At 45.6% G+C, this 12,862-nt stretch overlaps 1 protein-coding gene across 1 annotated transcript; it reads left to right on the forward strand.

Annotated features, from left to right (window-relative positions):
* The first annotated feature begins 1,654 nt into the window (after positions 1–1,654).
* Positions 1,655–3,033, forward strand: LOC147981518 (uncharacterized). Its single transcript, XM_087515991.1, has 2 exons — positions 1,655–1,812; positions 1,896–3,033. Exons 1-2 carry the CDS (start codon positions 1,655–1,657, stop codon positions 3,031–3,033), a joined length of 1,296 nt encoding a protein of 431 aa, XP_087372117.1.
* Positions 3,034–12,862: the final 9,829 nt, after the last annotated feature.

A 12,862-nucleotide genomic window follows, 5' to 3' on the forward strand; every position in this document is an offset into this window, starting at 1 on the left:
CAATGGAGGCTATCACACACCAGAAGAAATGTCTTGGATTGCAACTCTGATGTTGTATCTGGCCCCCCAATGTACCTTGGTGCCTCTTCGGAGTCCAACACGGAGATATGGCACCCAATTTTGCCCTTAGGAAACAGACGCCCGTGAGCCCCCTCCATGGGGCTCCTCCGGTATAGTAACAGCATGTAATATATAAGCCTATAAAAAAAGGAAAGAAAGAATCTGAGGAGTCCTTTTTTTAGAAGAAGATATGAGGAGTCACGGTGATCTTTCGGAAACAACATGAATAGACTTGTGCTGGGCTTAGCCTCATTGCAAATATACTGCGGAAACTACATATCTCACGCGTAATAAGAAAGCTAACGACAGGAGCGTTTTTTTTTTGCGGGGGAAGGTATATGTATATTAACCAAGTTAAACACGATATGTTTCTCTGAGTCTAGCGAATTTAATCGATCTGGAACAAGGAAATAAGAAGATGATCACGGCCCAGTACCACGCACTGTGACAAGTGTTTTTCCTTAACTTTTTTTTTTGATGTTTCATATATAGTACCACGCACTGCTTTGGGCAGCCTTTGTCGCCGGAGTTGTACCTGTCAGGGGCGGAGCTACGGGGGGTCGAGCGGGGGCCAACCCCCCCCCCCCATCTTGCGCGTCGAACCAACGTTGTATAGCGTAATTTTTGTTCGATCAGGACTAGTTAGAACTAATTAGCCCCCCCAACGGTGATCTCAAGCCCAGTAGCATATGTTTAGCCCACTAGCCCAACACGGAAGACAAAGAGGCAGGCCTGAGGTCTCCTAGACTCCTACAGAATAGGAATCGATCGACGCAGACGGCCAACCTGCAAGTGAGTCTTCTTTAATTCATGCTATGCAATTTATATGCCGGCGAACTGATCCTTACTGCAGAAATTCTTGAGTTAGGTACTTAGGTTAAATGGGATCAGGGGAATTAGGGGAACTAATATCTTGTTTATTCTCACAAACATGTGCTGCAAATTAGGCATGACACAAATTAGGCCTGCTCTTTTGTTTGGATTTATTGTCTGTTGTCACCGATCTGTATTTTTGTGTTTGTGTAGTCATGAAGAGGAAGACAATGCTTTCCTTTTTTGAGAAGGTTGGATCAAGCTCCTGCCCTGGCTCCCAACCTGAACCTACTGCTACCGGTGTTGATGATTCCAACACAGCCGAACAAGGACAAAGTAGTGGACAGAGCAACACTCTTGATCAGAATGTTTCAGCATCTGTAGAAGGTCCACAGCAAGAGACAGTTGTAACAACAGAAACAGATTATATTAGAGACCCCGGCAAACGTCTTCAAATTTGGCAACTCCCTCCTGCCAAGCAAGATGAAGCTCGGCGTTTTTATATATCTGAGGGCGCATATCAACCGATCCTACAACCAGAGGAATACCCATTTGCTGGAACAGGTACTCATCGCCGTCGATTCCAAAAAGATTGGTTTACAAACCATTTTTGGTTAGAGTATTCAACTGACACACATAAGGCATACTGCTTGCCTTGTTTCCTCTTTTCCAAAAAGCCAATTGGAAGGTGTGGCTCAGAGCCTCAGATACATTCACAGTCAAGGGATTTCAAAACTGGAAAAAGGTCAATAATGGGAAAGAATGTGCTTTTCTAACTCACATGGGTCGTGATCCTAACTCAGCTCATAACTTTGCTGTTAGATGTTTTGAAAATCTTAAGAATAGCATGTCTCATATAGACAAGGTAATGATGAAGCAATGTGAGAAAAGAGTGGCAGATGCGAGACTAAGATTCAAGACTACAATTGATGCCATCAGGTAAGCATGATTTCTATATCTATTATGTCCCAAGTGGACTTGTTACTTGTAAATTCTATACTAAGCAATTGTTGCATCTACAGGTGGTTAGCATTTCAAGCATGTCCCTTTAGAGGCCATGATGAATCTCCGGGATCTAAAAACCGAGGTAATTTTATTGAGATGCTCAAGATTCTGACGTCGTATAATAAAGAGGTCAATGAAGTGGTGTTAGAAAATGCTCCAAGAAATGCAAAGTGCACTTGCGGAGAAGTCCAGAAAGAAATTGTAAGCATAATTGCTTGTAAAGTGCATAAATCAATTAAAGAAGAAATTGGCAATCACAAGTTTTGTATAATGGTTGATGAAGCTAGGGATGAATCCAAAAAAGAGCAGATGGCGGTTGTTATTAGATTTGCCAATGAAGAATCAATTATTACAGAGCGCTTTCTTGATGTAGTGCATGTTAAAGATACTGCTGCAACAACTCTCAAAGACAAGATACTTGCTGTTCTAGCTTTCAATAACCTGAATGTGCAAGATATCAGGGGCCAAGCATATGATGGGGCTAGCAACATGAGGGGAGAGTGGAATGGATTGAAGGCTCTTATTCTTCGGGAGTGTCCGTATGCATACTACATTCATTGTATGGCTCATCAGCTACAGTTAGCTCTTGTTGCAGCATCCAGAGAGGTGCATGAGGTACACAACTTCTTTCAGCATGCAAACTTTATAGTCAATGTTGTTAGTGCTTCTTCCAAACGCAACGATGAATTGCTAGCAAACCAGGCAGCTCAAATTGAACGAGAGATCGAACTAGGAGAACTTGATACTGGCCGAGGGTCAAATCAGTTAGGCTCTTTACAAAGAGCAGGAGACACTAGATGGAGCTCCCACTATAAATCAATCCAAAGCTTAAGAAAGATGTTTGCTGCTTCTGTTTCTGTTTTAAGGAGTATAGCAAGTGATCGTTCGGTCTCACAATTTTCTCGAGGAGATGCTGTTGGTGCTCTTAGGATTCTCATCTCATTTGATTTTGTGTTTATTCTGCACCTAATGGAAAAAATCATGAAGATCACTGATGTGTTGTGTGTAAGACTGCAAACTAAATCTTTGGATATTTTGAATGCTTTGGATTGTGTGTCCAACACAAAGGTGCTGCTTGTTGACTTGAGAGAAAATGGTTGGGAATCCCTTCTTGAAGAGATTGATATTCTGGAAATGGCTACTCCCAGACGTTGACTCCATTTGCAACACTGGACCGGAGTGGACTATTTGGCGTGCTGGGCCCCTCTAGGAAATTGCCTGCATGGTGTTGCTCATGACCTTATGGAGATCCTAGCACATCCGAACGAGATTACGAATGAGAAAGAACCACCCCTGGCGGAAGCCTCATGCCGGTCTCTGCATACCTATATCACATCCATCATGTGCATTAAAAAACCACGAGAATATAGAGAAGGGCGGGATGGTGCTTGATGAGTCGGCAATCCATGGAGCTCCCATTCCTCTTGCAAGGTCGAACAGAAGGGTGGAGAAGGAGCTTCACTAGAAGAAACCACTAGAGGACTGGGTGAAACTTAACTCAGATGGAAACTTTGTGGCATCACTGAGCGAGTCTAAATGTGCCATGGTCCTCCGTGATGATGCGAGCTCGGCCGTCTTTACCATGTCTAGAGAGTTGTCCACATGCGGTAGTGCCCTGGAAGCAGAGCTGGAGGCTTGCATAGAGAGTTTGGCAGGATAATATCCACTATCCCTAACCGCCATGCACGTCTCTCCAGGCCATCACATCTGTTCGAAGCATCCCCTGGGGCTATATATATCATCAATAGACAATGTGTCACGTTACATCTCTGTGTCTATTGTCTTTTTACATTCAACAGCTAGCGCTGAACCCAGCTTCCCATTGTGGTGGAGATGGACTATGTTGAGGAGGTCGCAACGATTAATGCTTTCACAGATAGTTGATCAAGGTACATGGCCCTCGTGCGAGAGATTCAGGTGATGGTGCATGTTGAGAAATAGATTTTGCGTACTATAGTTAGTCATACACCAAGTAAGGTTACTCATGGCCTTGTTGCCTACAGGCGCACCGCACCATACATGGAGGCGTGGGTAGGGTTAGGTACAAATGATATTATTAACCTGTGTATGAGCGACACTCCTGCTTAAAGTAATACAGTCGCCCTTTTCCCGCCAACAAAAAAGGAGTCCCGACCGACAAGCCACATCGACAAGCGACTCTTCCGCAGGTCTATTCATCTCGGCTCAACACCTTAATGGCTATGCTGTTGGTGGAGAACTGCCTTTTCACTTCCGACGATCAGCACCACAGTGCTAAAGGCTGGCGGCAGTTGCTGAATTTGGTGTGTGCAGGGACTTATATGTGAATTTGGTGTTTGCAATTATCTCTGGGGGTATCCATTACTCTATTTTACATTCTTCACTGAATTAATATAGCAATATTATCGATAGAGCTCCTCACAATGCCCTAAAATTTCCTCTTTCTTTTTTCTTGAGGGAGAAAATGCCTCTTTCAGATAGAAGATTTGTGTTGTTTTCTCTCTCAAACTACATAGGTATCACAGGCTACACCCTGGAAGATGGTTTTAGCCTTTTGTTTTCGAAAGACAAATGGCATCACGATAGCATCCTAGCTCGGTCGCAAAATAAAAAATGGCATCCTGGCTCATGCTTTCCACCGGCTTTCTTCTTTTGCACTTGATCCCGATGCCGCCCTGCCCAAATTATTTTTGCACGAATCAACTTGCCTCCATATTTATTATGCCTTTGTCGAGCAAGTCTTTCAAGAGCTACAAACTATCCCTCTTTTTATTCAAACCCTAACTCTGCTAAATACTCATCAACTAGTTATTATAAGAGCATGTTTCACATAGTTCCCGTTTCTCTGGTTTTTATTAACTAGCAAAAAGAAGTGTCTCCCTAAGAAAAGGTATTAGTGTGGCTTCATCTCATGGATCATCTTAACAAAAGTTTGAATGCTCTTTTGCTAGGTAACGATGCAGATATTTATTGATTCAATGGAATCTCTCTCTCTCTCTCTCTCTCTCTCTCTCTCTTGCTTTTGTTGGAAGCTTCTCCACAAGAAAGATAATGCTTCTGCAAACGTCTCAAAAACAAACCGTAAACCCATTTTTTGGCCATTGAATTGATGACAGGGCCCACATGGTGGCAATAAAAAAGCTCAATGTGTGTTTTTATTTGCGCAATACCAAAAAAGGCCTTCACCCTGCTTTATATATAAAGCAACATGTCCGAACCAACACAAGGTGATGAGGAGTCATCTGAGAAAGCAGAACAAAGATAAAAAAAATTACATGAGTTCCCACACCCTGACAAGAAGCATCCAAGGCTACTGACTAGAAGAGGGACTACACCTCCAAGAGAAACCACCAGACATCAATGTACCACACACACCAAGTTGTCGTCAAAGAGAACCCCCTGCCCTCTCGCTCGGGCGATGGAGCGCTAATCCTACGTGCAAACAACGAGGACTGAGAGCACTCCCAATGATGTCACATGTAAAGGATAGGAAGCCACCGGGACCGCCCGAAGCCAATGCCAAAGTAGCCTCGAGATAGGATCCAAACTCACCCATTGATGCCAGATGGATGGGACTGAAGTGTAGCTAAGCTTGACGATGAGACCCCAAGAGGCTGATGATGCAAACATATCGCCATCGTCGCGACCGAAGGACGGTAAGGGCTTTCACCCGGAGCACTAACGCAGAGAGAGGGACCACAGCAACGCCCCCAACAGGGACACGACACCCACATGCATCATCACCATTGGCGCTGGAGTACGGGGTGTTTGCCGAGAGCCTCACCCACATCACCCGAGATACCATGGTCTCACATCTGACATCATCAAACCAAGCCTCCACATGATGTGGGGGACGCCACTGCTTAAGCACCACCACCGCTAGGATCCCTATTGCCTCGCTCCTCGCCACCCACATAGCCACCACCACTGCCGTCACATCGCTCACTGTACGGCCAACCATGCGGCCTCGCCTTCCAGAGCCATAGCCCTGGAATCCAAGAACCCAAACCACTGTACCACCGCCGCTCAGCAAAGATTTCGCCTTTCGAAGGACAAACACCACCAACCCCATCGGCGCCCCTGTTGTGACCTCCTCACTAGGAGGGTGGCAGCCACAATCCCCGGGCTACGCCATCAAACCAGGCCCAGATCTAGGCAAAGTGGGCTCCTGGACGGCGTGCCCTTAGGTCAAATGGAGGACGGCACCGGCCCTGCTAAACATATGATGGCCACCTCCCACGACGTCCAGCCTTCAGGGCTCGACGAGATGGCCCCCACTGGCGATGGGACCAAGGGTCCGTGGGAGCAGAGCAATACAACACAATTTTGGTAGTTTAGGAGGTGTTGAATCTCAAAAGGACAGACTAATAGGTAGGGAAATATCTCTTAAACAACACTTCAAGGGTTAAATATACTTTTATTGAAAGTTCAAATTAATGTTGTACAAAACTCTTTAAATGCATTTAACCGGCCAGCTACAACTGGTAGTTGCATTCAGTCACTGAATAGACATTAGTGCTAGGTAATTATGTACACTAGTAGAAAAAGGGTCAAACGTGAAGCACATTAGTGCCGGTTTGTATTTGAGCCGGCACTAATGTATACATTAGTGCCGGTTCCAATGGCTAGCCGGGCCGCTTTCATTAGTACCGGTTCGTGGCGAACCTTTAGCACTGGTTCGTGCCACGAACCGGTACTAATGAGAGTGGTGGCAGGATGTTGTCAGACTGGGGCCCCTCCATCCCCTTTAGTACCGGTTCTTGGCACGAACCGGTACTAAAGGTCGTCCTACATAAACCCTTCATCCACCCGAGCTCGCTCTGGTCTTCCCCTTTCCCCTCTCCTCTCTGTTCTTCCCCTCTTCCTCTCGCGCTCATCACACATTTTGCCCAAATTTTGTCAAGATTTGAAGGCCCCCATCCATTGAAATGATCACAAAGGTTAGCAACTTTGTCCTTTCATCTCTCATTGCTAGATTTACTCTTGCAATGATTCGGATGTGGTATATATATTCTCTTTTAAAACTAGTTGCATTTCGTGTTTATGACAAATTATGCCCATCAAGTTGACATAGAAATTTTTTCTAGGAGGTATGTGAACCGGAAATTCCAACCGACCCTATTGTCAAGAGGTTAAATTTAGTTGAAAGAGAAAACGAGTACTTGAAAGAAAAATTGAAAAGAATTGAGGGGGAGAAGATGGAATTGGAGTTGCATGTTGCCGATGTCGTCGATGATCACAAGATCAAGATGGAGAAAATGCGCTTGAAGATTAGAAAGATTAGAAAATATGCCATCGATAGTGAGGCTTGGTATCATTATGCTGTTGGATCCATTGTTACCTTAGTTGCGATCTTGATCGCATTTGTTGTTGCATTTAAATGCTTTAGCTAGAGAGTTATTTGTTTGTTGCATTTAAGTGTTGTATGAACTTGTATTAATTTGGTCTATTCGGTGTTGTGTAATGAAGATGAGCCGGCAATGGATGTACGATGACCGATGCTTTCCCCAGTTCGTTGAGGGCGTGCATACTTTTCTGATTGCGGCTGAGGCAAACAAGCGGGCGGATGGTTTTATGCCTTGTCCATGTGCTGGCTGTAAGAATGGTCACAATTACTCTACGTCAAGAACCATTCACGTCCACCTGTTTGAGTCCGGTTTCATGCCTCACTATAATGTTTGGACCAAGCACGGAGAAAGAGGGGTTATGATGGAAGACAATGAAGAAGAAGAGGACGACGACAGCTATCCTGGCCATGGGTTCCCTGAATACGATGATACAACAATGGGGGAAGAAGCTGAGCCGGTAATGCGGGAAGAAGCTGACCCGGCAATGCGGGAAGAAGCTGAAGAAGAGGCATCAGATGAGCCCGTTGATGATCTAGGTCGGGCCATTGCCGATGCAAAGAGAAACTCCGCAAGTGATTTGGAGAAGAAGAAGTTGCAGCACATGTTAGAGGATCACAAAAAATTGCTGTATCCAGATTGCGTAGGTGACAAGAAAAAGCTGGGCACCACACTGGAATTGCTGCAATGGAAGGCAGAGAATGGTGTATCTGACAAGGGATTTGGAAAGTTGCTGGTAATGATAAAGGATATGCTTCCAAAGGACAACGAATTGCCCGAGAGTACGTACGAAGCAAAGAAGGTTGTCTGCCCTCCAGGGTTAGAGGTGCAGAAGATACATGCATGCCCTAATGATTGCATCCTCTACCGCGGTGAGTACGAGGATTCGAACGCTTGCCCGGTATGTGGTGCATTGCGCTATAAGATCAGCCGCGATGACCCTGGTGATGTCGAGGGCCGGCACCCCAGGAAGAAGATTCCTGCCAAGGTGATGTGGTATGCTCCTATAATACCACGGTTGAAACATTTGTTCCAAAACAAAGAGCATGCCAAGGCACTGCGATGGCACAGAGAAGACCGTAAGAAAGACGGAAAGTTGAGAGTACCCGCTGACGGGTCGTAGTGGAGAAAAATCAAAAGAAAGTACGGGAAGGAGTTTGCAGATGACGCAAGGAGCGTATGGTTTGGTCTAAGCGCAGATGGCATTAATACTTTTGGGGAGCAGAGCAGCAACCATAGCACCTGGCCTGTGACTCTATGTTTGTATAACCTTCCTCCTTGGTTGTGCATGAAGCGGAAGTTCATTATGATGCCAGTGCTCATCCAAGGCCCTAAGCAACCCGGCAACGACATTGATGTGTACCTAAGGACATTAGTTGAAGAACTCTTACAACTGTGGAATGGAACAGGTGTACGTGCGTGGGATGAGCACATGGGGGAAGAATTTAACCTAAAGGCGTTGCTGTTCGTGACCATCAATGATTGGCCTGCTCTCAGTAACCTTTCAGGACAGACAAACAAGGGATACCGCGCATGCACGCACTGTTTGGACGATACCGACAGTATATATTTGGCTAATAAGAATGTGTACCTGGGACATCATCGATTTCTTCCGAGCAGGCACCCCGTAAGAAAGAAAGGCAAGCATTTCAAAGGTGAGGCGGATCACCGGATGAAGCCACGCCACCGTACTGGTGTTGATGTACATGATATGGTCAAGGATTTGAAGGTGGTCTTTGGAAAGGGTCCTGGTGGACAACCTGTTCCGAATGACGCTGACGGATGCGCACCCATGTGGAAGAAGAAATCTATATTTTGGGACCTGCCCTATTGGAAAGACCTCGAGGTCCGCTCCGCAATCGACGTGATGCACGTGACGAAGAATATTTGTGTGACCCTGCTTGGCTTCTTGGGCGTGTATGGGAAGACAAAAGATACACCTGAGGCACGGGAGGACCAGCAACATATGCACGGAAAAGACGACATATATCAGGGTCATGCAAGCTACGCTCTTACCAAAGAAGAGAAGGAAATCTTCTTTGAATGCCTGCTCAGTATTAAGGTACCATCTGGCTTCTCGTCGAATATAAAGGGAATAATAAACATGGCAGAGAAAAAGTTCCAGAACCTAAAGTCTCATGACTGCCACGTGATTATGACGCAACTGCTTCCGGTTGCATTGAGGGGGCTTCTACCGGAAAACGTTCGATTAGCCATTGTGAAGCTATGTGCATTTCTCAATGCAATCTCTCAGAAGGTAATCGATCCAGAAATCATACCAAGGTTACAGAATGATTTGGTGCAATGTCTTGTCAGTTTCGAGTTGGTGTTCCCACCATCCTTCTTCAACATCATGACGCACGTCCTAGTTCACCTATGCGAAGAGATTAACGTTTTGGGTCCTGTATTTCTACACAATTTGTTCCCCTTTGAGAGGTTCATGGGAGTCTTAAAGAAATATGTTCATAACCGTGCTAGGCCAGAAGGAAGCATCTCCAAGGGCCGTCAAAATGAGGAGGTCATTGAGTTTTGTATTGACTTTATTCCTGACCTTAAGCCGATTGGTGTTCCTGAATCGCGGCATAAGGGCAGACTGGATGGAAAAGGCACGCTAGGAGGGGAACAAATAATATGTATGGAAGGACATTCTCTCATTGAAGCACACTACACAGTTCTACAGAATTCCGCCTTGGTGGCTCCGTATATGGATGAACACAAGAATTTGCTACGCTCCAAACACCCGGAGCAGTCTGATGACTGGATTACACGTGAACAAACCAGGAGTTTCGCCAGCTGGTTGCAAGCACGTACCATGCATGACACCTCTATTGAAGATGACCTGTACTTGCTGTCCCAGTTACCATCTTCGAATATAATGACTTTCAAAGGGTACGAGATAAATGGTAATACATTTTACACGATCGCCCAAGATAAGAAAGCACCAACCAAAACAGTGGTGTCCGCTTTGATGCAGAAACCAAGACGGGAAAGGAAACATATTATGGTTATATACAGGACATATGGGAACTTGACTATCGACGTGGTTTGAAGGTCCCTTTGTTTCGGTGCAAATGGGTCAATATGACACGAGGCGGGGTAACGGAAGACCCGCAGTACGGAATGACAACAGTGGATCTCAACAATCTTGCGTATGCAGACGAACCATTCGTCCTAGCCAATGATGTGGCACAGGTTTTCTATGTGAAGGACATGTCTACCAAGCCAAGAAAAAGAAAAGATAAGGAAGCGAATGCATCGTACGATGAGCCAAAGTGGCACATAGTTCTTTCTGGGAAGAGAAACATCGTGGGAGTGGATGACAAGACAGACAAGTCAGAAGATTATGAAAAGTTTGATGAAATTGCTCCATTCACAGTGAATATTGACCCGAGCATCCCGTTAAATGATGAAGATTTTCCATGGCTACGACGCAAAGGGACACACGCGAAGAAAAAGTTTCACACCCAAAGATCTGGGATGTGATCGGCTTAACTATCATCACTTTCTTCTGTGTTTCACACCCAGGAGGGAATCTCTGTAATAGTTAGGGTAGCTAGTTATGTGTTTTGGCATTTGAAACGCGAAGAAATTTTATGTGCAAGCAAATTCTTTCATGCATTTACTGATTTTTTCAGCTAAATGACCCTGAAATTGAAAAGCATTTCAAATGAACTCAGAAAAGGTTGAAAGTTGGCATGGTATCATAATTTCACCCACATAGCATGTGCAAAAAAGTAGAGAGGGTTACCGCAAAAACTGGATGCACTTCGTGTACAAAATGGACAATCTGTTTCGAAGTATCAGGGTTTCGGATGAAAACTCATCCGTTACAAAGGCATTTCATTTTTTAAATAACCTAAGCATTACCAAATTGAATATAATGATAAAACACACTAATATTAAACATAAGAGAAAAGAATCACTGAAAAATCTATTTTCAAAGTTAAGTTATTCACAAAAATAAATAAAGCGAAAAAAAGACAAAAAAGCCCACCTACTGGGCCATAGCGGCCTGCATACGACTAGAAACCCAAATTCAAGTTGGGCCAGGATGCAGGCCCGCTAGCCCAGTAGGCTCAACAGGGCATCGCAGAAGAGGTAGGCCCAGAAGGCCTGCTTAAGAGAGGAGCTCGAGACAGCAGCGACGGCGGGGCTTATAAGCAGGTGCGAGTGCCACTCGGCTAGCGAGGTGGGACTAAACTTTTGTGCCCCTCGCCTGGCAGCGCACACCCTTTAGTACCGGGTCGTGGCACCAACCGGTACTAAAGGGGGGGGGGCCTTTAGTACCGGTTGGAGGCACCAACCGGTACTAAAGGGGGTCGCTTCCCGCTGCTTGGGCTAGCCAAAACAGACCTTTAGTACTGGTTGGTGGCTCTAACCGGTACTAAAGGTGGGTTCCATATAAGAAAACACTTCAAAATTTCATCAGTTTCTCATCTCTCCCTCTGCTTCTTCTCCTCTGCACCGTCGCCCGCCGCCTCCATATCCCTCGTCGCCGCCCCGGCCCGTCGCCGCCCCGTCGTCCGCGTCGTCACCGCCGCCCCGTCTCGGCCGCTCGTCACCGTCCCCGTCGTCGTCCCCGTCCCCGTCGTCGCCGCCCCGTCGTCGCCGCGCCCGTCGCCGTCCCCGTCGCCGCGCGCCCCCCGTCGCCTCTCGCCTCACCGGCCGGTGAGCGCGCACACACACACACACATACATTTTTAGTTATAGATTTTTCTGTTTTTTAGAAATTGTTAGACATTTTTCTGTTTTTTTAGAAATAGTTAGGAATGTTAGAATTGTTAGAATAGTTAGAAATGTTAGAATTGTTAGAAATGTTAGAATTGTTAGAATTTTTTTTTCTATTTTTTAGTTATAGAAATAGTTATAAAAAAGTTAGAATTGTTAGAAATTTTTCTGTTTTTTAGTTATAGAAATAGTTATAAAAAAGTTAGAAATTTTTCTTTTTTTTAGTTATAGAAATATTAGAAATGTTATAGAAATGTTAGTTATATATAGCATTGTTAGAAATGTTATAGAAATGTTAGAAATTTTAGTTATCAAAATCCAATCATTAAAAAAATGTTACTTTTTGCGGGCATATAGCTAGTATTTGTTGTCGACGATGCCCGGCCCGCATCCTCGCCGTCGACATGCCCATGACGACGTCCAGCTGACCCATGTCCGGGACTGGGCTCCGCCGGGCTGGCACTGGGAGGTGCTGCCTGGAGGGGCGCGCCGCTTGATGAGGAACCCGGCCCCGGGTCCCGTCATCGACCCTGATCTCGTTTGGTGGCGTTCGCGTGGGCCAGTTTCGGTGCGGAGGGAGCCGGCCCCGCCGGAGGTGGTACGTCGTCGTGTCATGGTAATACAGTTGCAGGTGCCGATGTTTAAATAGTCTTGATCGTGCGGGTGTGAGATTGCTGAGTCCTCGTGACTCACAGATACTTCCAAACAGTTGCAGGTGCCGATGATACCAGTGCAGTTGACGCAACCTAGCTCAGGTGGGAGCCCGATGAAGATCTTGATCGTAGTCTTGTTTCGTTTCCAGTTGATCAGTAGTGGAGCCCAGTCGGGGCTATCGGGATCTATTGCATTAGGGGTTGTCTTCTTTTATTGTATTCTGGATGATGTAATGCTATATTTATGTTTTGTGTGAAGTGGCGATTGTAAGACAACTC

This window comes from Triticum urartu, chromosome 3A, assembly GCF_056163025.1.
Source record: "Triticum urartu cultivar PI428250 chromosome 3A, HENAU_Tu73, whole genome shotgun sequence".
Classification (NCBI taxonomy): Eukaryota; Viridiplantae; Streptophyta; class Magnoliopsida; order Poales; family Poaceae; genus Triticum; species Triticum urartu.